This window comes from Centruroides sculpturatus, unplaced genomic scaffold (genome assembly GCF_000671375.1).
Source record: "Centruroides sculpturatus isolate CEXI.00-Female unplaced genomic scaffold, Cexi_2.0 scaffold276, whole genome shotgun sequence".
In the NCBI taxonomy this organism is placed as follows: domain Eukaryota; kingdom Metazoa; phylum Arthropoda; class Arachnida; order Scorpiones; family Buthidae; genus Centruroides; species Centruroides sculpturatus.
In genome coordinates, this window is record NW_019384509.1 from 581,073 (window position 1) to 609,019 (window position 27,947).

General features: G+C 25.9%; 1 protein-coding gene across 1 annotated transcript in view; it reads left to right on the forward strand.

Annotated features, from left to right (window-relative positions):
- Positions 1-27,947, forward strand: part of LOC111622332 (serine/threonine-protein phosphatase PP1-gamma catalytic subunit) — a 55,901-nt gene that overhangs the window by 5,689 nt on the left and 22,265 nt on the right. Inside the window, exon 2 of the mRNA XM_023364693.1 lies at positions 22,774-22,905. Coding sequence (XP_023220461.1) covers positions 22,774-22,905 — 132 coding nt within the window. The remainder of the gene's footprint in view (positions 1-22,773; positions 22,906-27,947) is intronic.

The following is a 27,947-nucleotide window of genomic DNA, read 5'->3' on the forward strand; positions in this document are numbered from 1 at the left end:
TACAATTGCCTTGTATTTGTAGTAATAGATTGCCTAATTTATTAAATATAATTTTATCAGGTTTTTTAAAACTAGCATATTTAAAAATTGATTATTAATTTCAATGCAAAGACAGAATTTAACAGAAAAATACTTATTTCTGTTAACATTTTTTTTTGTTCAATAGAAATTTAGTTTGATTTTAAAGTATATAATTTTTGAAATGAATTGAGTCCATCTCCAGCAAAATATAAGTTAGTTTTTAAATAGTGTAAAATTTTCGCTTCAGTTGATTTTTAAAAAAAAAACTTACATTTTTAAATTAATTTCAAGAGTCTTAATACAGTTTATAAGGTTAAAAATTTTAATTGTTAATCTTAACATTTTCATAACATCTTAAAAGAACTTCATCATTATAATTTAATGTAGAAACTTTATGAATTTATTTTTACACAGCGATTGAAATTATAGATTGTTTAGAAGCTTTGTATTTTTTTAACTTTATTCTAGAATTTAAAATGACTACTACTGTTCTAAAGACAGAGCTAAAGTGCTTTAAAAATATTAAGTTGTCATATTTTAAAAACTTATTTCAAATGCAAAGTTCTATAACAAAACTAATACAGTAAATATTTTCTTAAAAATTTAATTAGAATTGGAACATACATATTTGAACTTTTTAAATAAAGTCAGATTTTATGCAGAATAACTTAGCATTAGTTAAATCTTTAGGTGTTTTTTAAAATATTCATATTTTGTTAAATTTTTTGACAGTGTAACCAGAATAATTTTCCTTCATATTTAATATCTTCATTCTAAATTAGATTTTATAAACATTTATTCTTGATGACTTAATAGGTAAGCAGTTATAGAATCAAATAATTGTTACTTGTGTTACATTCATCATTTTATGCTCTGTTGAAAATAAGTGAAATGACTTCTTATTTTAGTTATTGATTTGCTATATGTATGAGTTAGTAACATATATCATTATTTGTAAATTAATGCAGATAATACTTCAAAAATGAAGTTTTATTTCAATTTCATATATAGAGTATAAAATAAAAAAGCTGATAAAACATAATCATTCAAATGTACAGTACACAATCCAAAGTTCTAATATTCATAATCCAAATCAATTATTGTATATTTTGATAAGTCTAAATGAATAAGATTTAGTAATTAAACTCAAAACCATGAAAAATAACTACTGGATTTTTTTGTTCAAATTGAATATATATAAATTGTAATGCTAGCTTGTGATTATGAGAAATGTAGATGTAGAGTTGAGAATTATGGAGTATTCAAGTATGAAGTTGCTGTAACACTGTTTAGAGTAAGAATTATTTAGAATAAAGAATTTTTTAAAATTTGTAACATAAATTCTTACTCTAGTGTTACAGTGACTTCATATTTGAATACTCTATAATTCTCAACTCTGATTTTTCCAAATATAATAATGAACTAGGAATGATACTAAGGTATATTTTAAATGGAAAAGATTGTCAACTAATTTCAATATCTTAATGCTTAAATAAAATTTTAGCCTTATAAATATAGTCTCTTTCAATAATATTCAAAGGACAATATTGAAAAAGTTTATTTGTAAAATGCTGATAATTTACAGTAGGACTTTGTAAGATACAATAATTCTTATTGACTTTTAAAGTATGATGTTCAAGAATGTCTATTACAAGAAGAGAGAACATTTTAAGATGTTTAAAAAAAGTGAGTTGTTGGATTCAGAATAATCAGCAAATGTTTGAAAGATTCTCTGGTATTCATTACTAAAATAACATGTATGTGAGAGGTAGCAACAGCAGAATGTTATTTATGGTTTTATTTATATTATTTACTATTAATTCACTTAGATTTAATATTTGTTATATTTTATTATTTTCCATTTTGCTTTCTAATGTACTTTGATTGAAATTGCATTCCAAAAGTAAACATAATTTAAATTATGTTTAAATTTTTAAATTAAGGACAAAATTATTGATGTTAATCTTAAACACTTTATAAATAAGAACAACATCTAAAAATTTATTTGCATTTAAAAACCTATAAAGCTGATTGCATATTTTCTAAATAGTTATGCTAGTCACAAATGTTTTTACTTTTCATTAGGTAATAATCATAAATATGAAGTTTTTTTAAAGATGTTTAAAGGGTTTTCCCTCTTAATAATAATTGTAATTAATGATTATAAAAATATTATTGAATTATAAACAATCACTATAGCAGTTTAGATTTAGTATTAATAATTTGATTTGTCATTAAACTTTGAAACAAAATCTACTGTGTTCAGTTAATTCATGTAACAAATAATTAACTTAAGCCTTTCATACAATTATGAAACATGATCTTATTATAAAAAGTATTCATGCTTTCACAAATACAATCCTTTAGATATTAAAGATGATGTTTTATTTCAGCAGATGTTTGAAGAATTTTTTTAATGTAAATGGGATACAAATCCAGTAAATTTTCTCCACTACTGGTTTAAGGGAAGAAAAAATTGTTAGTTTGTAAATCTAAGAGTGTATACTTAATGAAGAATTTAAATCTACTATTACTGGCTTTATCAAAACTAAATGCAATAATTATTTAATTAATTGAAAGTTTAAGCTTTAATTTGCTCTTATTTTATTACGCTGATTTGTTAATGTGGTAAAAAACAATGAATTTTGAACATTTTAATCAGATTTTTCTATATAAGAATGATGATTTCACCAATAATCTGTAATCTGTACATATTTAAAGATTATTCAGTTTCATATCAAAGGTAAATAGTAGTAGAAAAAGTGACATCTAGATAGTGGTATGCATGGCAACTTTCCAGATCTGTAATCAATGAGGAATTGTTAGTGTTTAGAAATTATACAGAAGAAAAAAAATTACACCAAATTCACAGAAGCACTAATTGCTTCATAACACAATGAGATAATATAAGTTAGTATAAATCATTAACTCTGTAAAAAGCTTTTCAAATGTTACTAGCTGTAAATTTTATAAAGAAATATTAAATTTTAGTTAGTTAGTTGTTTACATGATATTTCTAATGTATTAAATTATTAGTTAAAATTTAATTTTTGCAAAATTAAAACATACATGACATTTCAAATTTGTTTCTGTATTGATTTTTTGATTTTAATTTGCAAATTTCTCACCTAAAATTGCAATTTAAATTAATTATTCAATTAAATATATCTTAAAAAAATTTTGTTTGAATTATGTTAATACTTATTTTTTGTACTTTGGAGAATAAAAATCACTACAATCTTAAAAAATTTCAAAATGTCCTAAACTTCAGTATTAGTACAGTATGTAATTAGGTCATGATGGTGACACAATAGGTGATACAATAAATAATCAGGTCATTTAAATAATGAATAAATTTTTCTAAAATATTTTTTTAAAAATATAACAGTGAAGTGCTGCAAATATTTAACTGATTCAGTTAATTTAAAAAGGACAGATTATTTAAATTTAATATATGGACAAGTCTAAATTATATATATTGAGTACCTTAATTAATGTTTAATAATGAACTTAAAATGAATGTTTAAAAATAATTTTGTAATTATAATCATTTGTTAAATGTTGATGGTGTGTCTGTGGTGGTGATATAATGTAAATATTAATTATAATAAATTAGTAAACTATTATGATATATCAAATACATAAAATTATCTAAACTTGACATTAAACAACTGTTGTATCAGACGCCATGTTTTTATAACAAAAGTTATCCATTATTCAAATTGGCTAATTTTCTTTAAATAATAATAGTCTGAGCATTAATTCTTTAATTGGTGCATCAAATTTTTTTTCTATCAAGATATTAGATATTAAACAGAGATTCAGTTTCTTTTTATACTCTTAAAAAATATTCTGGAAACTTATTACAGTAAACCCCCACAAATGCTAACTTTGCATAACTTGGGCTAATGTTTCTAAAAGTTTGTATGGTAATTTAAAATTTCTTGATAATTGAAAAATTATAATTAAGTGTTTTTGATATCTGGAAGCCTTTGTGATGGTATGCATTATATTACCATAGTTAGAAATTTAGTAAAGACTGTATATTGCTGTATACTGTACTGTCATGAAATTTTTGATCTTATTTCTTGTAAAAATAAATTCAACAGTATTGCCTACTAAAGCTCAGTAAAACTCAGTACTTTATTCCAATCAGATATCTAATATTTTACTGTTGTATATCCACTTTTCTGTTTTCTGTGTCATTGGAGAAAAACATCCTGCCAACTCAGGCTTTTGTAAACTTAGAGACCTTCACTCCTGTTACTTAGTCTGAGTTAGCAGGGGGTTTACTGTACTTTTTAAATTAATCATATTTATTTCTTAATAATACATGTGAACTTTTTTTTTTCAAGATAAGATGAGATACTGAAAAAAATAAAATGCTTATATTGTTGCCCCTTTCCTGCTTTAGTATTTATATAACCAGTTATGTCAATTTCAAGAAATACATATAGATAAGTGATTTTAAAAATTTGAATTTTTCTGTGTTTATTCATTCAAAATAAAAATTTAATTGATTTATTNACGGAAAAAATGTAAAATTTATTCTGGCCCATGTTATAAAAAAGGTTGCCCACCCTTGATGTAGATTTAGATAGCACCTTCTATTCCAAGGTTTATGGAAATGTTTAGATGTTTTCTGAAATAAAATTATAAATATTGTTGATTGAGTGTGGGAAGTTGTAATCAAGATCCATAAGTTAAGGAAGAACTTATCAGCTGAAGGATGATTAGGAAAACTCTAATTGGGAAAGCTGTAATGAGTACCCGATTCTGAAGACATTGAAGCACACATGAATGACAATATAATAACTGAATTTGGAGATGCTGAATTAGGTTACCTGTGACAATAATTATTTCAAATGTGGCTGTAACTCATATTGTCAATAAATGGGCTGTTTGGAAAATTGTTTACAAATGTATAAGGAATTTCAATTTTACCTACTTGTATCTTGTTGCAAGGTAATAAATCCCAGTTGTTATACCTTATTAAACACTAGGGGGATATTTTAAAAAGAAATATTTTGGGCAGTATATTTCAATAAACTTATTCTCTATCATTAAATTTTTAAGCAAAATAATTGTAAATAGCATCTTTTGATTTCATTTATTATAAATCTATATCAAACCAGAGAAATTTTATGGTTAATGTGAAAAATAACAATACAGTACAAATGTATTATTATTAGTGCATTTATAATTACACACACTTATATATCAAATTTGTTAACCAATAATAATTAAAATCAATATTTTAATTATTATTTAACAAATTTAATAAAACTGTATTTATAAGATTCCAGTATTTAAATATTTTTCCTGAAATCTTATACATAGTTTTTATAAAATAGAGAACAATAATTTTGTCTGTGAATTTAATTTTCTCATAAAATTTTCTAGTTTTTAAATTAAACTTTAAAAATATAAACTTTATATATTTTATATAATATTATAAAATTAAATTTTTTCCTGTATTTCCCTCTAATTTTATTACAGTCCATTTGAAAAAGTTTCCTCTTAAATTTAATTCTTATAAAAGAAATTCTTTGAGCAACAGAAACTCATTTTACTTAGATAATTATTATGCTAATTCTGTTATATCCTTGAAAGAATAATTCATTACAACAATTCTAATAGAAAATATTTAAAAAATGAAAAATATACTATATTATTTTTGATATTAATTATGTCTTTAAATTTTGAATGATGTTAATAAACCATTGATATTTTAAATGCCATTATTACAAACGATGAATTGTGGATTTAAAATTTATCTCTAAATATTATTATTTGATAAACTTTTCGTTTTGTTTAAAAAATTGCTACTTATGAACAAGTGCATATAATTATTATATGCATCACATTTTATATATAGACTATTCTTAATAATAATAATAATGATTTTTCCTTATTAAAAATTCATTTCTTCAATTATTTCTTGTTCTATTTTCTGAAAGTGTGGCTTTTTAAGATTATACAGTACTTGTATTTGTAGTAATAGATTGCCTAATTTATTAAATATAATTTTATCAGGTTTTTTAAAACTAGCATATTTAAAAATTGATTATTAATTTCAATGCAAAGACAGAATTTAACAGAAAAATACTTATTTCTGTTAACATTTTTTTTTTGTTCAATAGAAATTTAGTTTGATTTTAAAGTATATAATTTTTGAAATGAATTGAGTCCATCTCCAGCAAAATATAAGTTAGTTTTTAAATAGTGTAAAATTTTCGCTTCAGTTGATTTTTAAAAAAAAAACTTACATTTTTAAATTAATTTCAAGAGTCTTAATACAGTTTATAAGGTTAAAAATTTTAATTGTTAATCTTAACATTTTCATAACATCTTAAAAGAACTTCATCATTATAATTTAATGTAGAAACTTTATGAATTTATTTTTACACAGCGATTGAAATTATAGATTGTTTAGAAGCTTTGTATTTTTTTAACTTTATTCTAGAATTTAAAATGACTACTACTGTTCTAAAGACAGAGCTAAAGTGCTTTAAAAATATTAAGTTGTCATATTTTAAAAACTTATTTCAAATGCAAAGTTCTATAACAAAACTAATACAGTAAATATTTTCTTAAAAATTTAATTAGAATTGGAACATACATATTTGAACTTTTTAAATAAAGTCAGATTTTATGCAGAATAACTTAGCATTAGTTAAATCTTTAGGTGTTTTTTAAAATATTCATATTTTGTTAAATTTTTTGACAGTGTAACCAGAATAATTTTCCTTCATATTTAATATCTTCATTCTAAATTAGATTTTATAAACATTTATTCTTGATGACTTAATAGGTAAGCAGTTATAGAATCAAATAATTGTTACTTGTGTTACATTCATCATTTTATGCTCTGTTGAAAATAAGTGAAATGACTTCTTATTTTAGTTATTGATTTGCTATATGTATGAGTTAGTAACATATATCATTATTTGTAAATTAATGCAGATAATACTTCAAAAATGAAGTTTTATTTCAATTTCATATATAGAGTATAAAATAAAAAAGCTGATAAAACATAATCATTCAAATGTACAGTACACAATCCAAAGTTCTAATATTCATAATCCAAATCAATTATTGTATATTTTGATAAGTCTAAATGAATAAGATTTAGTAATTAAACTCAAAACCATGAAAAATAACTACTGGATTTTTTTGTTCAAATTGAATATATATAAATTGTAATGCTAGCTTGTGATTATGAGAAATGTAGATGTAGAGTTGAGAATTATGGAGTATTCAAGTATGAAGTTGCTGTAACACTGTTTAGAGTAAGAATTATTTAGAATAAAGAATTTTTTAAAATTTGTAACATAAATTCTTACTCTAGTGTTACAGTGACTTCATATTTGAATACTCTATAATTCTCAACTCTGATTTTTCCAAATATAATAATGAACTAGGAATGATACTAAGGTATATTTTAAATGGAAAAGATTGTCAACTAATTTCAATATCTTAATGCTTAAATAAAATTTTAGCCTTATAAATATAGTCTCTTTCAATAATATTCAAAGGACAATATTGAAAAAGTTTATTTGTAAAATGCTGATAATTTACAGTAGGACTTTGTAAGATACAATAATTCTTATTGACTTTTAAAGTATGATGTTCAAGAATGTCTATTACAAGAAGAGAGAACATTTTAAGATGTTTAAAAAAAGTGAGTTGTTGGATTCAGAATAATCAGCAAATGTTTGAAAGATTCTCTGGTATTCATTACTAAAATAACATGTATGTGAGAGGTAGCAACAGCAGAATGTTATTTATGGTTTTATTTATATTATTTACTATTAATTCACTTAGATTTAATATTTGTTATATTTTATTATTTTCCATTTTGCTTTCTAATGTACTTTGATTGAAATTGCATTCCAAAAGTAAACATAATTTAAATTATGTTTAAATTTTTAAATTAAGGACAAAATTATTGATGTTAATCTTAAACACTTTATAAATAAGAACAACATCTAAAAATTTATTTGCATTTAAAAACCTATAAAGCTGATTGCATATTTTCTAAATAGTTATGCTAGTCACAAATGTTTTTACTTTTCATTAGGTAATAATCATAAATATGAAGTTTTTTTAAAGATGTTTAAAGGGTTTTCCCTCTTAATAATAATTGTAATTAATGATTATAAAAATATTATTGAATTATAAACAATCACTATAGCAGTTTAGATTTAGTATTAATAATTTGATTTGTCATTAAACTTTGAAACAAAATCTACTGTGTTCAGTTAATTCATGTAACAAATAATTAACTTAAGCCTTTCATACAATTATGAAACATGATCTTATTATAAAAAGTATTCATGCTTTCACAAATACAATCCTTTAGATATTAAAGATGATGTTTTATTTCAGCAGATGTTTGAAGAATTTTTTTAATGTAAATGGGATACAAATCCAGTAAATTTTCTCCACTACTGGTTTAAGGGAAGAAAAAATTGTTAGTTTGTAAATCTAAGAGTGTATACTTAATGAAGAATTTAAATCTACTATTACTGGCTTTATCAAAACTAAATGCAATAATTATTTAATTAATTGAAAGTTTAAGCTTTAATTTGCTCTTATTTTATTACGCTGATTTGTTAATGTGGTAAAAAACAATGAATTTTGAACATTTTAATCAGATTTTTCTATATAAGAATGATGATTTCACCAATAATCTGTAATCTGTACATATTTAAAGATTATTCAGTTTCATATCAAAGGTAAATAGTAGTAGAAAAAGTGACATCTAGATAGTGGTATGCATGGCAACTTTCCAGATCTGTAATCAATGAGGAATTGTTAGTGTTTAGAAATTATACAGAAGAAAAAAAATTACACCAAATTCACAGAAGCACTAATTGCTTCATAACACAATGAGATAATATAAGTTAGTATAAATCATTAACTCTGTAAAAAGCTTTTCAAATGTTACTAGCTGTAAATTTTATAAAGAAATATTAAATTTTAGTTAGTTAGTTGTTTACATGATATTTCTAATGTATTAAATTATTAGTTAAAATTTAATTTTTGCAAAATTAAAACATACATGACATTTCAAATTTGTTTCTGTATTGATTTTTTGATTTTAATTTGCAAATTTCTCACCTAAAATTGCAATTTAAATTAATTATTCAATTAAATATATCTTAAAAAAATTTTGTTTGAATTATGTTAATACTTATTTTTTGTACTTTGGAGAATAAAAATCACTACAATCTTAAAAAATTTCAAAATGTCCTAAACTTCAGTATTAGTACAGTATGTAATTAGGTCATGATGGTGACACAATAGGTGATACAATAAATAATCAGGTCATTTAAATAATGAATAAATTTTTCTAAAATATTTTTTTAAAAATATAACAGTGAAGTGCTGCAAATATTTAACTGATTCAGTTAATTTAAAAAGGACAGATTATTTAAATTTAATATATGGACAAGTCTAAATTATATATATTGAGTACCTTAATTAATGTTTAATAATGAACTTAAAATGAATGTTTAAAAATAATTTTGTAATTATAATCATTTGTTAAATGTTGATGGTGTGTCTGTGGTGGTGATATAATGTAAATATTAATTATAATAAATTAGTAAACTATTATGATATATCAAATACATAAAATTATCTAAACTTGACATTAAACAACTGTTGTATCAGACGCCATGTTTTTATAACAAAAGTTATCCGTTATTCAAATTGGCTAATTTTCTTTAAATAATAATAGTCTGAGCATTAATTCTTTAATTGGTGCATCAAATTTTTTTTCTATCAAGATATTAGATATTAAACAGAGATTCAGTTTCTTTTTATACTCTTAAAAAATATTCTGGAAACTTATTACAGTAAACCCCCACAAATGCTAACTTTGCATAACTTGGGCTAATGTTTCTGAAAGTTTGTATGGTAATTTAAAATTTCTTGATAATTGAAAAATTATAATTAAGTGTTTTTGATATCTGGAAGCCTTTGTGATGGTATGCATTATATTACCATAGTTAGAAATTTAGTAAAGACTGTATATTGCTGTATACTGTACTGTCATGAAATTTTTGATCTTATTTCTTGTAAAAATAAATTCAACAGTATTGCCTACTAAAGCTCAGTAAAACTCAGTACTTTATTCCAATCAGATATCTAATATTTTACTGTTGTATATCCACTTTTCTGTTTTCTGTGTCATTGGAGAAAAACATCCTGCCAACTCAGGCTTTTGTAAACTTAGAGACCTTCACTCCTGTTACTTAGTCTGAGTTAGCAGGGGGTTTACTGTACTTTTTAAATTAATCATATTTATTTCTTAATAATACATGTGAACTTTTTTTTTTCAAGATAAGATGAGATACTGAAAAAAATAAAATGCTTATATTGTTGCCCCTTTCCTGCTTTAGTATTTATATAACCAGTTATGTCAATTTCAAGAAATACATATAGATAAGTGATTTTAAAAATTTGAATTTTTCTGTGTTTATTCATTCAAAATAAAAATTTAATTGATTTATTGAAAGCTTAAATCTAATATAGGTTATATCAATGTTTATGTAATGACAATAAATGACATATTAGCTAATTTAAATTTATTACTACATCAATAAAATATAGATAAATATGAGAATTGATCAGTTGTTTATTTTTATATTACAAATAAAATTGAGTACAGAGTTTTCTATTGTAAATATTTATGAAATCATGAAAAATAATGTATTTTATATAGTTTTTTTTAATACTTATTTGAAGAGCTGAATTTAGGTATAAGAAATCAAAAATGAAAGGTTTTAGTGCATTTTTGTGTTATACTTATTGTCAGTTTCTTGAAGTGATTTATGTGATCTGATTAGTTTCTTATTTAAAATGTAATAACTCAAATTAAAATTGTTGAAAACTACCACTACTACTACTACTACTACATTAAATTAGATATTATATATTTGAATAAAGTGATTTCAAACAAGTGATGCAATTCATTTTTAAATTGTAAAGCAACACAATTCTAGTTTGAGTGGCATTTAATGCCATTTGTCAAATGTTATGTATTTGTCTATAGAGATACATGTATGAACAATACCTTTTTTAATTTTATTCAATTCAGATTAAAAAAAAATACTTAGTGGAAAGAAGAAAATCTTTCTGGAATAAACATCAATAATAGAAATTTAACTATTTTTATATAGCAGTGATAGTTTTATTTGCAAATAATGAGGACTATCCTCAAAGGAATCTTTATCCTTTAATGAAATAGTATTAAAATATGACATGATGATATCAATTGAAAAAAACAGTATGGCTTTCTACAGAAAAAAAATCCTGTAACTTAAGGTGCAAATTATAATTGACAAGAAGTCAATAGAACAAGTTAGAAATTTCAAATACTCTGGCAACTTATTTCTCTTCTCGTCTGGGCTAATTGTTGAATACAAAAAGCAGATGTTTAAATATTCCATTGTTTCTATTGAAATACATATGTTTTTTCATGTGTTAAATACAATTATACATATCCTTATATATGTACTGTACGTATATAATTGGTTTACTATCATTTTATATACTTCTATTGGATACTGTTCTGAAACATGGGTATGAAGAAAGAGAGGTAAGCAAAGTGTTGAACTGGTATAGTATTAAGACTGGGAACATGATATAAAAGATTAGAGTCTCACTTCCCTTTTCTATTTTTGCTATTTTTAATTCTTGATGTATCTCTCCAATTACATAATAAAATGGAAATAACATGAAGAGAATGGATGGAGATATAGTCCCAAATTGTTTTATTATATACGAGGATCATCCCAGAAGTACCCAACCTGATGTATAGATGGCTGTAGTTGTTTGAAAAAAATCACTGTGGTCGAAAGTACCAACCTTATAAAGCTGAAGTTTGAAGATGCTATGTTGTTTAGTATTTGTTTGAATGATCTCAGTGAATTTGTAAACAGAAAAAATTGGTTATTGTTATGTGATACAATATAGTACAGCATCGATTATCCGAATACTGATCAACTGAAACATCGGTTAACTGAAAGCATTCCAGTCGGCAAATTCAAATTTCCGATAGGGTTGTGGCATTGCAGCACTCTTCCCCTCCCTGCCAAACTGAATTGTAGGCCTAGTTTAATGTATTACATTAGGTAAGATATGTATTTATAAGATATATGATACAAATTATATAAAGTACAGTTTTGTGTTTAATATATTTTTTGTAAATGATCAGTTATCCGAACAACCCCAGTTTCGAATTGTTTCAGATAATCAATGCTCTGCTGTACTTTCATTTGAAAGGTCTCAGTCCAACCAATATCAAAGCTAAGTTAGATTCTACTCTGGGGGAGACAGAGTTTAAACGAGGCTTTATGAACTGCCAAGACAAACATCGCAGTGGTTGACCAAATGAGGTGACTATACCAGAAAGGGTGAAGAATATGGTATTGGATGATCGTCGACTCAAAGTGTGAGAGCTAGCTGACATGGTAGGCATTTCAAAAAGTCCTATACATTGCATTTTGACTGAAAATTTGGGCATAAGAAAGCTGTGCGCAAGATGGGCACTGCATTTGCTCAGAATGGAACAAAAACAGCATTGTGAGAATGTTTCAGTCAAGTGTTTGGAAAAGTTTTGCAGCAAGTAAGCCGCGTTTTTGCATCGATTCATAACCACGGATGAAACATGGGTCCATCCACTTTATGCCTGAGACGAAAGAACAGTCGAAACAATGGATTGAAAGGGGAGAATCAGCCCTGTGGGCCAACCCTGTGTTTCTCCCCTTTCAATCCATTAAGAGGATTCTTTTTAGCAAGCTCATTACAGGCCCAAAAATGGTACTACCGGGAAGGACAAGACTCGACTTGTCAGGATGGACTACCTCCAAAAAATCTTGGGGTTTGTTGAGCTGACTAGATTTGATCCCTGGTTCTCTCCAAAGAAGGCAAAGACAGTTCCATCTACTGGCAAGGTCGTGGCGTCAGTTTTTTGGGATATGTATGGGATAATTTTTATTGATTATCTTCAAAAAGGAAAAACAATCAGTGGCAAGTATTATGTGAACTTATTGCAGCACTTGAGTGATGAAATAAAAAAATAAACGGCTGCATTTGGCAAAAAAGAAAGTTGTTTCATCAAGACAATGCACCAGTTCACACATCCGTTACTGTGTCGTCCAAAATCAATGAGCTAAGGTTCGAATTGCTTCCTCATTCACTCTATTTTCCAGATTTAGCCCCCTTGGATTATTTTCTCTTTCCAAACTTGAAAAAATGTCTTGGTGGTAAAAGATTTGCCAACAATAGAGGTGGAGAGCGGTTTGGCTATTTTGAGAAGCTCGATGGTTCTCACTATAAACAGGGTGTCAAAGCTATTGAACATCACTGGGAAAAGTGTATCGAGCTAAAAGGAGACTATGTTGAGAAATAAAGATATGTTTCCCAAATTTTTTCTGTCTTTGTTAGGTTGGGTACTTTTGGGACTACCCCTGTATAGTGGTTAGAATTAAACTGATGGCACTCATACATGTGGCACTGGCTTTAGTGAATTAAATTGAATGAAACAAAGTACACATGCAAATGCAGATTATGGAGAAGAGATTTACAGGGAGAAAAAAATAATTGAAGTTTTTCCCTCCAGGGGAAAATGTGGTGCTATTCAGTCGAAAACATGTTTCTGGCTGTGGTGTTATTTGAAAGATCATGTTTATTGGGTATGTGTATTCTGTGTCAGAGCTGAAGGCCAGCACAGTGTGATGTGTCTTCCAGATTCCTCCTGAAATGTTACATGTGGTAGTTGATAATGCAATTTTACAATTGCAATATGTAGTTGACAGAAAAAATTCTTATATTGAACACACACTGTAAATGTGTAAAATGTAATTTTATTAGATGAATCTTTTCATAAAATTATATTTCACATTGGCTGCTTCATGTAGCATTTCAGGAAGAATCTGGGAGACATGTCCCATTGTCTCCACTAGTCTTAAGCTCCAACAGAGTGCACATGTCCCTGATAAACTCAATCTTTCAAATAACTGCACAGTCAGAAACACATTTTTTTGACTGAATGGTGTCACATTTTCCCTTGGTGACAATTTCAACTATTTTTTTCCCCTCCCTGTAGATCTCTTCTCTGTGATCTGCATTTAGGGACATCCTGATACTGCCAACATGGTATTGATACTTTCCTTCAATACTGAGTACTTTTTGTACTCAATACTTCTGATTTAATATGAGTATCAATACTTTACTTTAGGTGTCAGATCTGTTATTGTTACATTTTTCACATAGATAAGGTCTGTCTGAAACTGGATTTTGAATCAGAAACTGAAATGGAATTGTACACTATTGATTTTTAAGGTCAGGTCAAATTTAATTTCCATAATCTGTATATGCTTAGTTCTGATTACTATCTATATAAATAAAAATGTAATGTTCGTTTGTTCAAAATCTTAAATCTTCGAAAGTTATTCACCGATTGCTTTCAAATTTTGACACGATGCTGCATTTGAATATGCACGTGTTTTTATATTATATAGATGTCGAAATTCCCCCCCACATGGGGGAGAGGGACAGGATTAAGGCTTACCATGAAGAACTCTCCTTCTATTATACTATTCTAGATGCGGTTTTTTTGCATTTTTGATTGTATTTTAATAGGGTACTTCAAGAGAATGTACACTAAGAAGGATTTTTTGAAATTCCCTCCTGCAGGGAGTGTTATACATTTATAATAGATACATTTTGAGCCACAACAACGTGTGGCTGGGTCTGCTAGTTTATAAATAAATGTGTAAACATTATGCAGTACTTTTGTTTGTTAATTAACTTGAATCACCAGTGATGTTTTAAAATGAGCTACAATTTGTATATACTGGTTTACACTGATCTTTATTGTGTTCAAATTTTAAAATAACTTTCAATGTAAAGACAGTTTTACCTCTTTGTAAATGATTTCTTATCCATCCTTATCCCATGTATAGTAGTATTCACAGAGTCCATTAACAGGACTGTAGATTTGGGGCTTCTTTTGTGTCATACAAGTGTAAAATGAAGAACTTCTGAACCAGATAGCCGGGATTTAATTCACTGGAGTAAGCAAAAAACATTAATTGCTGCTCTGGGCCTTACTCAGCATTCATTGTAATGTGTACTGTCAAGTCTCTTTACATGGTCCATTTTTATGCGATTTTGAAATAATGCAATCTACAAAACAAATTCTATTTTTACATGGGGAGAAAATTTATTTGAAAATTTTTTAATTTAATGTTTTCTTAAAATGTGTTCTTGTTAAAAAAGTTACTTTTTGTTGAAATCAAGAGGCTTTTTTAAGCACAGTACAGTACTGTAAATACATCAGAGAATACTTACTGTGTGTTGATTGTTTCCTAAACTATCTTGTGTTTGCTATATTTATGTACAAATAATGTTAATGATGTTAGAATAAAAAAAGCTTGTGTTTCTTTTGTAAATTGCTTTTTTTTTTAATTCTATTGAAGTTGTGGATTCTATTGAGCATTTTCCTATGGTATGCATATACTGTGCATTTTTATGCAATTTTTTTTTTTTTTTATATGGCATTCTTTGGAACATATCCACACACAAAAAGAGGGATAGGTGTACCTTCTCAGCAGTAAAAATAATTGGAAGGCAACATGACAGACTGAACATCAACATCTGGTAAGATTTCCAGTTACGATACCTGCCAGTATTGGGATCAGGTATCAATTCTTTAAGACCAATACTGATACTGATTTCGATACTTTAAAACTACTCATGATACCAGTATTGATAGGAATGTCCTGATACAGTAGAGCCTCGAAAACTTGGCCTAATGTGGACTGAAGGGTGGCCGAGTTTGTGAAAATGTCGGGTTATCGGGAATGGGGTTAAAAAAAAATAAGTATGAGTGTTTCCTCAGAAAATACTGTACTGTACTTGTGTTTATTGTTTACTTGAGAATACAACAGAGAATAAACTGCCCAAATACCCTTAAACAAAGGAAAAGTACGTCTTTTATGAAGGCATAGAGCATTTACTACATGAAAATGAAAATTAATGAATACACCGTACAGTAATTTACCTGATAAGACAGACCTCAGAAAAATACTTTGAGGTATAAAAGCTGTCTTTATCATGAAAATTAATTAACTAAGGATTTTTTTGCCCTGCCAGGGTGTGGCCGAGTTATCAGGAGTGCCGAGTTTTCGAGGCTCTACTGTACCACAAAACTATCTGCATTTGCACATATACCAAGTTTCATTCAATTTGGTTCAGTGGAGCCATCTCCATGCATGTCTGAGTACTGTCAGTTTAATTCTAACAATCCTGTATATACCTTGAAACAGGATCCAGAGGTAGACCTAGGAAACAGATGATTTGAGGAATGGTATAAGTAGAATGCTACTTAAATCAAAAAGTTTAAAAGAATAAAATTTTGGATTTTGCTTGTGTGTGTCAAGAATATTAATTTGCAATAATTCTTTTTAAAATTAACTCAAAGTTACTGCATTGCAGCTTCAATATTTGTGGTAAAAGAATTTTGCTGAATAAAAAGAGTGATTTATATAAATGTCAAGTAACAAAAGTTGGTAGGTTTTTATGTCAATGAAATGCATTTACTTACTGCATGTCATAAAATTAGGAAAAACAAAAATCAAACTATTTGCTTCAGAAAGATGATTGTTAATATTTGATGATGATGCAATGAAATTTCAGAATTTCTACTCCAATATTAGGAAAATTTCTTACTTAATATTATGGTATAAGTACCATTAATTTATTTAACTGAAAATAGTTAGTTATTAAAGAAATATATAATCATTCAGTCTAAACTTTATTTACATAAGCTTGTATAGTTTCATTATGTATTCATCTATATACTATATATTCTAACATGCTAATGTAGCCCATACAAATTTCTGATAGAACTAAAAGTTATGATTTTGTCTTTACAATGAATTCAAAATAATAATTGTAATAACTATAGGACTTGAATTTGCAGGGATTTCTTCATGAACAGTGAATCCTAATGAATATTAAATACTAAAGTAATTGACAGTTATGATTGATACTTTGTCTTTAACTGTCATTCAAGTTACATAGATATGAGTTGAAAGATATGCAGTGGATGTATATAGATAAAACTATATTTACTTAAATATGATTTGATACTCAAAATATTCAAGTCATACCTAAGGATCTAATTCACATTTATAAATGCAAATTCAATAAATTAGAATGACTATTGGAAGTCAGGGATTGGAAATTAAATCCTAACATGTTTTTTCTTATATTGCTTTCATCCCTTTATATAAGTATTCATTTTGTGGTTTTATTTGGATTCATGTATAGAAATTTCAATGTTTATATAAGTAGTTTTTTAATGAAGGAAGAATTTTGCAGAGAAAATAGACAACTGTATTGCATGCATAAACAATACTTTACTTTATACATTATACTTTTTTAAATTTAACAATTTTCAGAGTAAATAGTATTTAATAGTCAAATTATTTTTAAATTAGTTTTTTAACAAATACTTTAATTTTAAGAAAGTAAATCCTTGTGTGTTATAAATTTCATTTACATGTGTATGTATTTAATGTTAAGTGTTTTCATTTTTTATTAATATACATAATACAGAATAATAAATAGTAACTATTAATTTGTGAGCACATTTTAACAGTTAAGTTCAATTTTATATTTAAAATTTATGTTGTAAGCAGTCTGTATAATCTTGTTTTAAACAGCATGATATACATGACTATTTTTAGAAGTCAAGGATATATTTAACTCTTCAAACTAGTTGGTCTACATGTGCATACTAAGACATTTTCTTTAAACAATCCTTGTATTAAAATTGTGGAATATATTATTGATTTTTAAAATAAAGTTTATATATTTTTCTTGAAATATTTGTTATTAATATTCTTCACATATATATGTAGTTTTAAGCATTTCTTTTTTATATCACAAAACTTATTTGAGTGATTTTGAAATTGTCCAAAAAAATATAAGAATTACCAAAGAATGAGGCTGTAGTTAGACTAAATGCACAAATAAATAAATCTCTCATTTGCTATAAATTTATTGGTAATGACAATTGACATTTTTGATATTTAAATAAGAATGATTTTACTTCTAATAAATATTTATTTCAATAAAATAAATATACAGTAGAGCATCGATTATCCGAATCATTTGGGGACTGGGGTTGTTCGGAAAATTGATATTTTGGATAACCGATTATGTATGATAAAATATAATTACCTATCCCACGTTGAAATTTTTCTCCGTTGCGTGTCGCTTTGCGTTGAATTTTCGTCAATGTTAAGCCTGACGAAGACTATTGTATCGTTAAAAATTAATTTTTTATTTTGTACAAACAAAATAAATATATTGAAAAATATAAAAACAATAAAAAATCATACTTCAGAAGTTAATTTAATATCAAAAACGTAAAATATTTGAGTAGCTCAAGATATAGCCAAAGATCGCAGCACCACAGCACTGGCAAAAATTTAAATTTGCCGACTGGAATTCTTTTGGATAATCGATGCTCTACTGTATGTATATGCTCAAATTACTGAAAGTAATACCAAGTTAATCAGGATTTGAAATTGGTAGTTGTCAGGTTGTCTTGGGCAGCCAAAATTTTCTTTGGCCTACCAAATGTGGTTAAAGAAGTGGTCTTGATGAATGAGCAATGTCATTTATTTTTTTTAAACTTCTTCATACTTCCCATTTTTCTCATTAAATCTTCATTAAATATTTTTAGTTAGTTAGTAGTAAGACATGTCAAGAGCTATAGATGACAAATCAAATACAGTGGTACCTCAGGATACAAAATTAATCCGTTCCGAAACTGAGATCGTATCATGAAAATGTTGTAAGGTGAATCATTTTTTCCCGTACGATTACATGTAAAACTAAATAATTCGTTCCAACACGAAAAACACACTCAAATTAAAGCTAAGTAGTACATTAAAAAAAATAATATAGTAAGGAAAACATTGAAAAATGCGTTTTGTAGTTGTAAATCTATAAATAACCATAATAGAATAATAATTGATTAAAGAAATGTTTTATTTGCACTTTATCTTTGAGGATAGATGACGATGGGGATGTAAACTGATGGCGGAGAGAGGGAGAAGGGAAATGATACTAAAACTTAACTTATATAACATAATGTAACAATAACTTAAAAATAACTTAGAAAAGATTTTAAAAATTAGTGTTGTTTTATATATATTTTTTAAAACTTTTATTCACTTTTTTTTGCTTTCTTTCCTTCACTTCCACCAGCACTTTCACTGGATAGAGGTTGCTTGGTAAAATATCTATCCAAAGAGGTTTGGCTTTCCTGCTTTTTAAAATGTTTCTAAAATTACTTAGGTAAATGTCATGACTCTGAGTAGCAATACGGCCAGTGTGAACCTTTTCGGGATGTTTCTTTTCAATAAAATTAGTCACTTTCTAATAATATCTCAAGATTTCCTTTATCGAGCGAGATCCTGCCATAACGAAGCAAACACGCGGACTGAGACCAATGAACAGAAGTGAATAAAAAATAACGCTGCGAAATAATGTAACGTCGTATGATGAGTTTTTGTTCGTATCGTGGAGCAAAAATATGTTCGAATTTCATGTTGTATCCTGAAAATTTCGTATGCTGGGGCGTTCGTATCCTGAGGTACCACTGTATATCTGCCATGGAATATAAGATGAGAAAAAGAACTTAAGCATTGATTGGTAAAAGGAATTGATTGATATTTATTTAGGAACTTCTATTACTTTTTGATAAAATGAAAAATTATACATTAAGTATAAACATTCTAATAACCTGAGTTTTGATCAAGGCCAAATGATCTGTCTGATTATATCAGGCTAAAAGTTTTGAAAAGGGTAAAGCATTAGCTGGCTGAATGTCATGGGGGAAACAAATTTTCATAGGGTTAAAAAATATATTTATATAAGTTATTTAAACATTTATCACTAATAAGACTACATTTATAAATTATAAGATTAATATACAGTAATTGTATTTACATAGCGATCACTGATTTTAATACAGTGCACAATGTGAATAAAAGTAAAGATTTGTTGTGTGCTATGAAAATTTAATATTTAGGCAACCTAAAGTCTATATTAAGAAACAAAATTTTCATATTTATTCTTTTATAAAAATATTTAATGAAATTTAAAACATGTATATAATGGTATTCATTTCAAGTATCAAGTTCAAGTACTAATATCTTCCTTTATATCATAGTTAATTGTGATATAAATAAAGATATCATTAGTAGGTATAAGTAGACTCCCTTTGATTATGTTCTCAACTTCAGTTGTATTAATTGCCAAACTGATGATTTATTCCAATTTGAGAAAGAGAGAAGTAATTTAGAATATATGATAAATTTAAGCAAAACATGATTAACATATCCATTAGAATTTATAAAAAAAAAAGTTAATTTTATCAACTATACTAAAACTTGTTTTTATACTATATAGTGATGAAAAATTGTATTTTATTATTATTCAAAAAATAAATTATATGCATTACTTACAATAAAATCAAATTATAAAAACACAATTATCTCCTTTAAAAAGTAATTGATAATCATTTGTAGAATGATAAAACTTTGATCAAATAAAATTCTTGTTACTAACTTGTAAGTCTGTTCAGTTGCACATTATCTACATATATTCATATAAAGTGATCTAAAATTATTATTTGATTAAATGTGTTTTAAGATGCATTCTGCTTGTTTTAGCGATAGTTATTGATACCTTAATAAATTTTATTTCCATCAGTTGTGAATACTAATCAGTCCTTCTGTGTAAACTGGATGATGATTCATTATATAGTAAACCTCTGCTAATATGGACTAATAGGGGGTGAGATGGTTTGAGTCTATAAATGACTGCATTAGTGAGGTGTTTCTCTGACATGGAAAACAAGATGGATATAGTGTATGTAATCTATTACAATCAGTTCTATACATACATTAAATTTTAGTGATCTTTTAGTAGGATATAATGCTGAATTTATTACAGGAAATGAGCTTAAAAGTTTTCATGATAGCCCAATGTATACTCTCTAGTAATATAATTCATAGTATCATAGACTTCAAGATATTGAAAATATTTGTTAATTATAATTTTTATTTTGTCAATAAATTTTAAATTACTGTAATTTTTTGAAAACATTTGCCTAAGTTATGCAAAGTCAAAGTTAGTGGGAGGTTTACTGTAATTATTATGGAAATCAAATTCATAAAATAAATACGAATGAATTCAAGAACAAACAACTTCTGGTTTTAACACGCAATTTTCTGGAATCAGAAGTTGTCTTTCTGTTAATCTGACATTTAAACAATATATTTTAGATTCTGTAAATTAAATATTTAAGTAAAGATGATGATTCATTTTAAAAATGCATAAATGGATGACTTGTTTATTTTTATTAAGAACATTCTCAAAAAATTCAGTAAGACTTTAATATGGATTTTAGCTATGAACTGTTTATATTTGTAATAATGTAATTTTTACTTATAGAATAAATTAAAAACTCTTGAATTAATCAGAATAATAATTTACAAATTTCTCAGATGAATAGATTTTGTTCAAAATATTTCATTATTTTTATGTTCTGTTTGAGTTTAAATTAGGCTATATACTATGCAAAGCTGTTTTTTTAAATTTTTATTTCAAAGACTCTTCAGTCCTAAAATGGTTTTAAAATAAAAATGCACACGGTTATCTTGATGATAATCATTCCAAGCATCTTGACCTTAAATTGCTTTGTTATATACTGGCTATTTTGATATAATATATATGATTTACCAAAAATTTTATTATTGATAAACATTTAACTGTTTAAATTTTGATTTTAATATTATAAGATACCTACATACATAAAATGTACAGTACATTACCTCACTGGCTTGCTTACCCCACCTGTAGATGTGAAATGTTTGAGTAGAGACAATTGTTTTACAGAAAAATCTGAAACCTCAAAAAAAGTGTTGCATTCTGTTACAAGAACCAAACTTCAACACAAAGGCCAGCTAACTACTTTTAAAGATATTTTATTGTGATTTAATTTTTATGTATTGATAATTTGTTAAATTATAGTAGTATCTTTTGTCTTCTCTTGCCATTAATTATACTTTATTAAATTTTTAAAATTCACACACACACACATATATATATATATATATATATATATTCACAAACAAAATTATATTTAAAGAATTATAAAGTGTAATGTAAATGTGGAGAATTATGAAACAATGTGAAATGCCAGATGTGATAAACCCCTAGTATTTATAAATAGTTGGTCCTCTGTATTTATAGGGTTTAAGGGGGGTGTAGGACCTTCATGAAAGTGGAAAAATAAAAGGTAATAGTAGACTATACTGCAATAGTATGCTTTTATACAGTGGTCAGCAACCTTTTTGTTACTAAGGGTGCAATAAAAATTTTAAAAACCATTGAGAGTGCATAGTTTTTTTTGTTATAATAAATAAACCAAATAATTATATTTTGAAATATGTATATTTACACAAAATAAAGATTATCCATTCCTATTACATGCATATAACATACTAATTCTACTAATAAATATCCATGATTTCAATAAGTGAGTGCTATTTTATGTCTATTCAAATAAACAATATTTTTAAATTACTTTCTTAATACTGAAATTATGTATTATTTGATCTAACTTTTCATTTTTTTTTGCTTATTTAGTTAGAGGGTCACGCCCAGGAAAAAATGTTCAGTTGACAGAGGCAGAAATCCGTGGTTTATGTTTGAAATCCCGGGAAATCTTTCTCAGTCAACCAATATTACTTGAACTTGAAGCACCATTGAAAATCTGTGGTAAATAAATTTTTATTTTGAAAATAAGATATAATTTGATATAAATAATACCATACAGCTACAATAATGCAATAATTACACAAATTTATAGATATGTCATTAATTATTATTAGATATAATGCCAAATTTAAAAAAATTTTTATTAAAACATTACTAGACTAAATGCAAAAAAATTTTATGAACTTTACCATAAAACATGAATATTTATTTCAGTGTCAAGTGGCATAAAATAATGGGATAAAATAGTTTTGATTGTTTTATCATTTACAGTTTTTTTAAAGTAGTTTGTTTTTCAAGTGATTGAGTTTTTTTAGCTAATTTGATTGAATGCCATAATTTTTCTATCTGAAAAGTCTTGGCATTCAATCAAAATGTCAAAATTGCTTTTTTCTTTGATTCTTTTCTTCCAGAATATTCCAAATTATTTAAAAAATATTAATTTAATTATAATTTATTAAATTTAATAAGAGATGGTGCGTAACGTCTCCCTCTAGTGACAAATTATTTAGTAATTAATTAAATATAATTGTGGAAAAGTAGCCAGATGTAATCCAGTGGTTGTTTGGNGAGTTTTTGTTCGTATCGTGGAGCAAAAATATGTTCGAATTTCATGTTGTATCCTGAAAATTTCGTATGCTGGGGCGTTCGTATCCTGAGGTACCACTGTATATCTGCCATGGAATATAAGATGAGAAAAAGAACTTAAGCATTGATTGGTAAAAGGAATTGATTGATATTTATTTAGGAACTTCTATTACTTTTTGATAAAATGAAAAATTATACATTAAGTATAAACATTCTAATAACCTGAGTTTTGATCAAGGCCAAATGATCTGTCTGATTATATCAGGCTAAAAGTTTTGAAAAGGGTAAAGCATTAGCTGGCTGAATGTCATGGGGGAAACAAATTTTCATAGGGTTAAAAAATATATTTATATAAGTTATTTAAACATTTATCACTAATAAGACTACATTTATAAATTATAAGATTAATATACAGTAATTGTATTTACATAGCGATCACTGATTTTAATACAGTGCACAATGTGAATAAAAGTAAAGATTTGTTGTATGCTATGAAAATTTAATATTTAGGCAACCTAAAGTCTATATTAAGAAACAAAATTTTCATATTTATTCTTTTATAAAAATATTTAATGAAATTTAAAACATGTATATAATGGTATTCATTTCAAGTATCAAGTTCAAGTACTAATATCTTCCTTTATATCATAGTTAATTGTGATATAAATAAAGATATCATTAGTAGGTATAAGTAGACTCCCTTTGATTATGTTCTCAACTTCAGTTGTATTAATTGCCAAACTGATGATTTATTCCAATTTGAGAAAGAGAGAAGTAATTTAGAATATATGATAAATTTAAGCAAAACATGATTAACATATCCATTAGAATTTATAAAAAAAAAAGTTAATTTTATCAACTATACTAAAACTTGTTTTTATACTATATAGTGATGAAAAATTGTATTTTATTATTATTCAAAAAATAAATTATATGCATTACTTACAATAAAATCAAATTATAAAAACACAATTATCTCCTTTAAAAAGTAATTGATAATCATTTGTAGAATGATAAAACTTTGATCAAATAAAATTCTTGTTACTAACTTGTAAGTCTGTTCAGTTGCACATTATCTACATATATTCATATAAAGTGATCTAAAATTATTATTTGATTAAATGTGTTTTAAGATGCATTCTGCTTGTTTTAGCGATAGTTATTGATACCTTAATAAATTTTATTTCCATCAGTTGTGAATACTAATCAGTCCTTCTGTGTAAACTGGATGATGATTCATTATATAGTAAACCTCTGCTAATATGGACTAATAGGGGGTGAGATGGTTTGAGTCTATAAATGACTGCATTAGTGAGGTGTTTCTCTGACATGGAAAACAAGATGGATATAGTGTATGTAATCTATTACAATCAGTTCTATACATACATTAAATTTTAGTGATCTTTTAGTAGGATATAATGCTGAATTTATTACAGGAAATGAGCTTAAAAGTTTTCATGATAGCCCAATGTATACTCTCTAGTAATATAATTCATAGTATCATAGACTTCAAGATATTGAAAATATTTGTTAATTATAATTTTTATTTTGTCAATAAATTTTAAATTACTGTAATTTTTTGAAAACATTTGCCTAAGTTATGCAAAGTCAAAGTTAGTGGGAGGTTTACTGTAATTATTATGGAAATCAAATTCATAAAATAAATACGAATGAATTCAAGAACAAACAACTTCTGGTTTTAACACGCAATTTTCTGGAATCAGAAGTTGTCTTTCTGTTAATCTGACATTTAAACAATATATTTTAGATTCTGTAAATTAAATATTTAAGTAAAGATGATGATTCATTTTAAAAATGCATAAATGGATGACTTGTTTATTTTTATTAAGAACATTCTCAAAAAATTCAGTAAGACTTTAATATGGATTTTAGCTATGAACTGTTTATATTTGTAATAATGTAATTTTTACTTATAGAATAAATTAAAAACTCTTGAATTAATCAGAATAATAATTTACAAATTTCTCAGATGAATAGATTTTGTTCAAAATATTTCATTATTTTTATGTTCTGTTTGAGTTTAAATTAGGCTATATACTATGCAAAGCTGTTTTTTTAAATTTTTATTTCAAAGACTCTTCAGTCCTAAAATGGTTTTAAAATAAAAATGCACACGGTTATCTTGATGATAATCATTCCAAGCATCTTGACCTTAAATTGCTTTGTTATATACTGGCTATTTTGATATAATATATATGATTTACCAAAAATTTTATTATTGATAAACATTTAACTGTTTAAATTTTGATTTTAATATTATAAGATACCTACATACATAAAATGTACAGTACATTACCTCACTGGCTTGCTTACCCCACCTGTAGATGTGAAATGTTTGAGTAGAGACAATTGTTTTACAGAAAAATCTGAAACCTCAAAAAAAGTGTTGCATTCTGTTACAAGAACCAAACTTCAACACAAAGGCCAGCTAACTACTTTTAAAGATATTTTATTGTGATTTAATTTTTATGTATTGATAATTTGTTAAATTATAGTAGTATCTTTTGTCTTCTCTTGCCATTAATTATACTTTATTAAATTTTTAAAATTCACACACACACACATATATATATATNCTTCGGTTTTTTTACTTCTGAAATTAAAATTGCATCTACAATTAAAAATTTAGATTTTACAATTTGTTTTACAATGAAATAACTACTCCAGTAATTATATTAGTATAGATGCAATAGTATAAGTGGAACTATGTTGTTCAATAGTTAGTAAAAGTTGATTTAGTTTAACTCAAAATGGATACACTGTATTTTACTGTATAAGTAAAACACGCTTTATCAGATACTTAAAAATACCTGGAATTTTGACAAGATCAAGATATACTATAGAATGCATCTGAATTTGAATCAAATTTTAAGATTTATTTTTATTTTTAATAAAATAATTTAACAGAATTTTATAGGGAAAATTTTTTAAGTTACAATAAGTAGAACAATGCAAAGGGCAAGAAGTATGTAATGTTTGGCAGCTCTGTTTTTTTGTTATGCATAATTCATTGTAATTCTGCATCAAATATTTCATCTTGAAGACATCCTGAAACATTAAAAACTGAATTTAAATTGCATGCATTACCACAAAATTTTATCTGAATTGATGTAATCATTAAGCAGTATAAACTAAAACATCTATTATATGCATAATGCACTGTACATTGGTGATGTCTACTTTCAATGACTGTTGATTGTTAAGAGATTGAACAATGATTATTGTTCTGTGAGTGAAAGATGCATTTCTATTTTGGGCAAAAAAAAATAGATTAAAAAAATTCTTCTTAAAATCAAAGAAATATGGTTGTTGGAAAGTTGCATGAGGATGTGAATAACTTTGCATAGATAAATATTAAAATTTGTCTGGAGTTGAAAGACACTATTACAGAATTTGAAGCAAAATTATCAATGTCACTAATTTCTTGAATTTATTCATATTTTATAAGTAGTTTTAAGTTAAGCACTGATATTTCTTTAGAGATTTTTGGGATTATTGTTAACCATGTTTTATATTTATGAAAGGTATGAAATGGGATGGTGAATGAATGGTTTTGATTTCAATTTTTCCATTTGAGTTCAAAATTTATGAAACAGTTTAGATTTTTATAAATTTTCTTTCTGTAGTGTTAAAGGAGGACTTACACAAAATGCTTATTTAGGGACAATAAACATCACATCAATGTATTTGGCATAATATTTCTATTGTATTGTAAATTAAAGGCTTAGATTTGACAAGATAACAGCTCAGTATCTGTTGTAATCATGTTTCTAAAATAATTTATAACAACAATACATTGTCCTATAAAATGAAGTGGAATGTGTTCTAATCTGATTTATTGATGTTACAAGTGATGTGCCAAAAATAACAGATTGGAATTGTTTTTAAAAGGAACACTTTGTGAACATATTATATTCAAAAGATCATTTCAGTTTTTGATGTAATTGTCCTCCATGCATGTATAAAATTATATTATTTAGTTTGAAATATTGGATTAGAATTCCTAGGAACTGAAAGCTATTTATAATTAATTAATATAATAAAATTATCCCACTTAATACTTGTGTAAAAATAATTAAATACTTTAAACTTTAGTTTTAAATAAACTTATTAATAATAAATGCATTTACAAATAATAATTAAGATATATCAAAATATATAAACTAGTCAAAACATGGATGTGGTAATTGAATATTTTCCCAAATGGGATCAAACCTGCCAGAGTATTGGCTATATTAAAATAAATTAATTGATGTATAAATGGAATAAATGCATCATGTTTAAAGGAATCTATTTTATTATTGAATGATGCAGCAGATGGTGCGTAACGTCTCCCTCTAGTGACAAATTATTTAGTAATTAATTAAATATAATTGTAGAAAAGTAGCCAGATGTAATCCAGTGATTGTTTGTTTGGCTAAATAATACATTTAAAG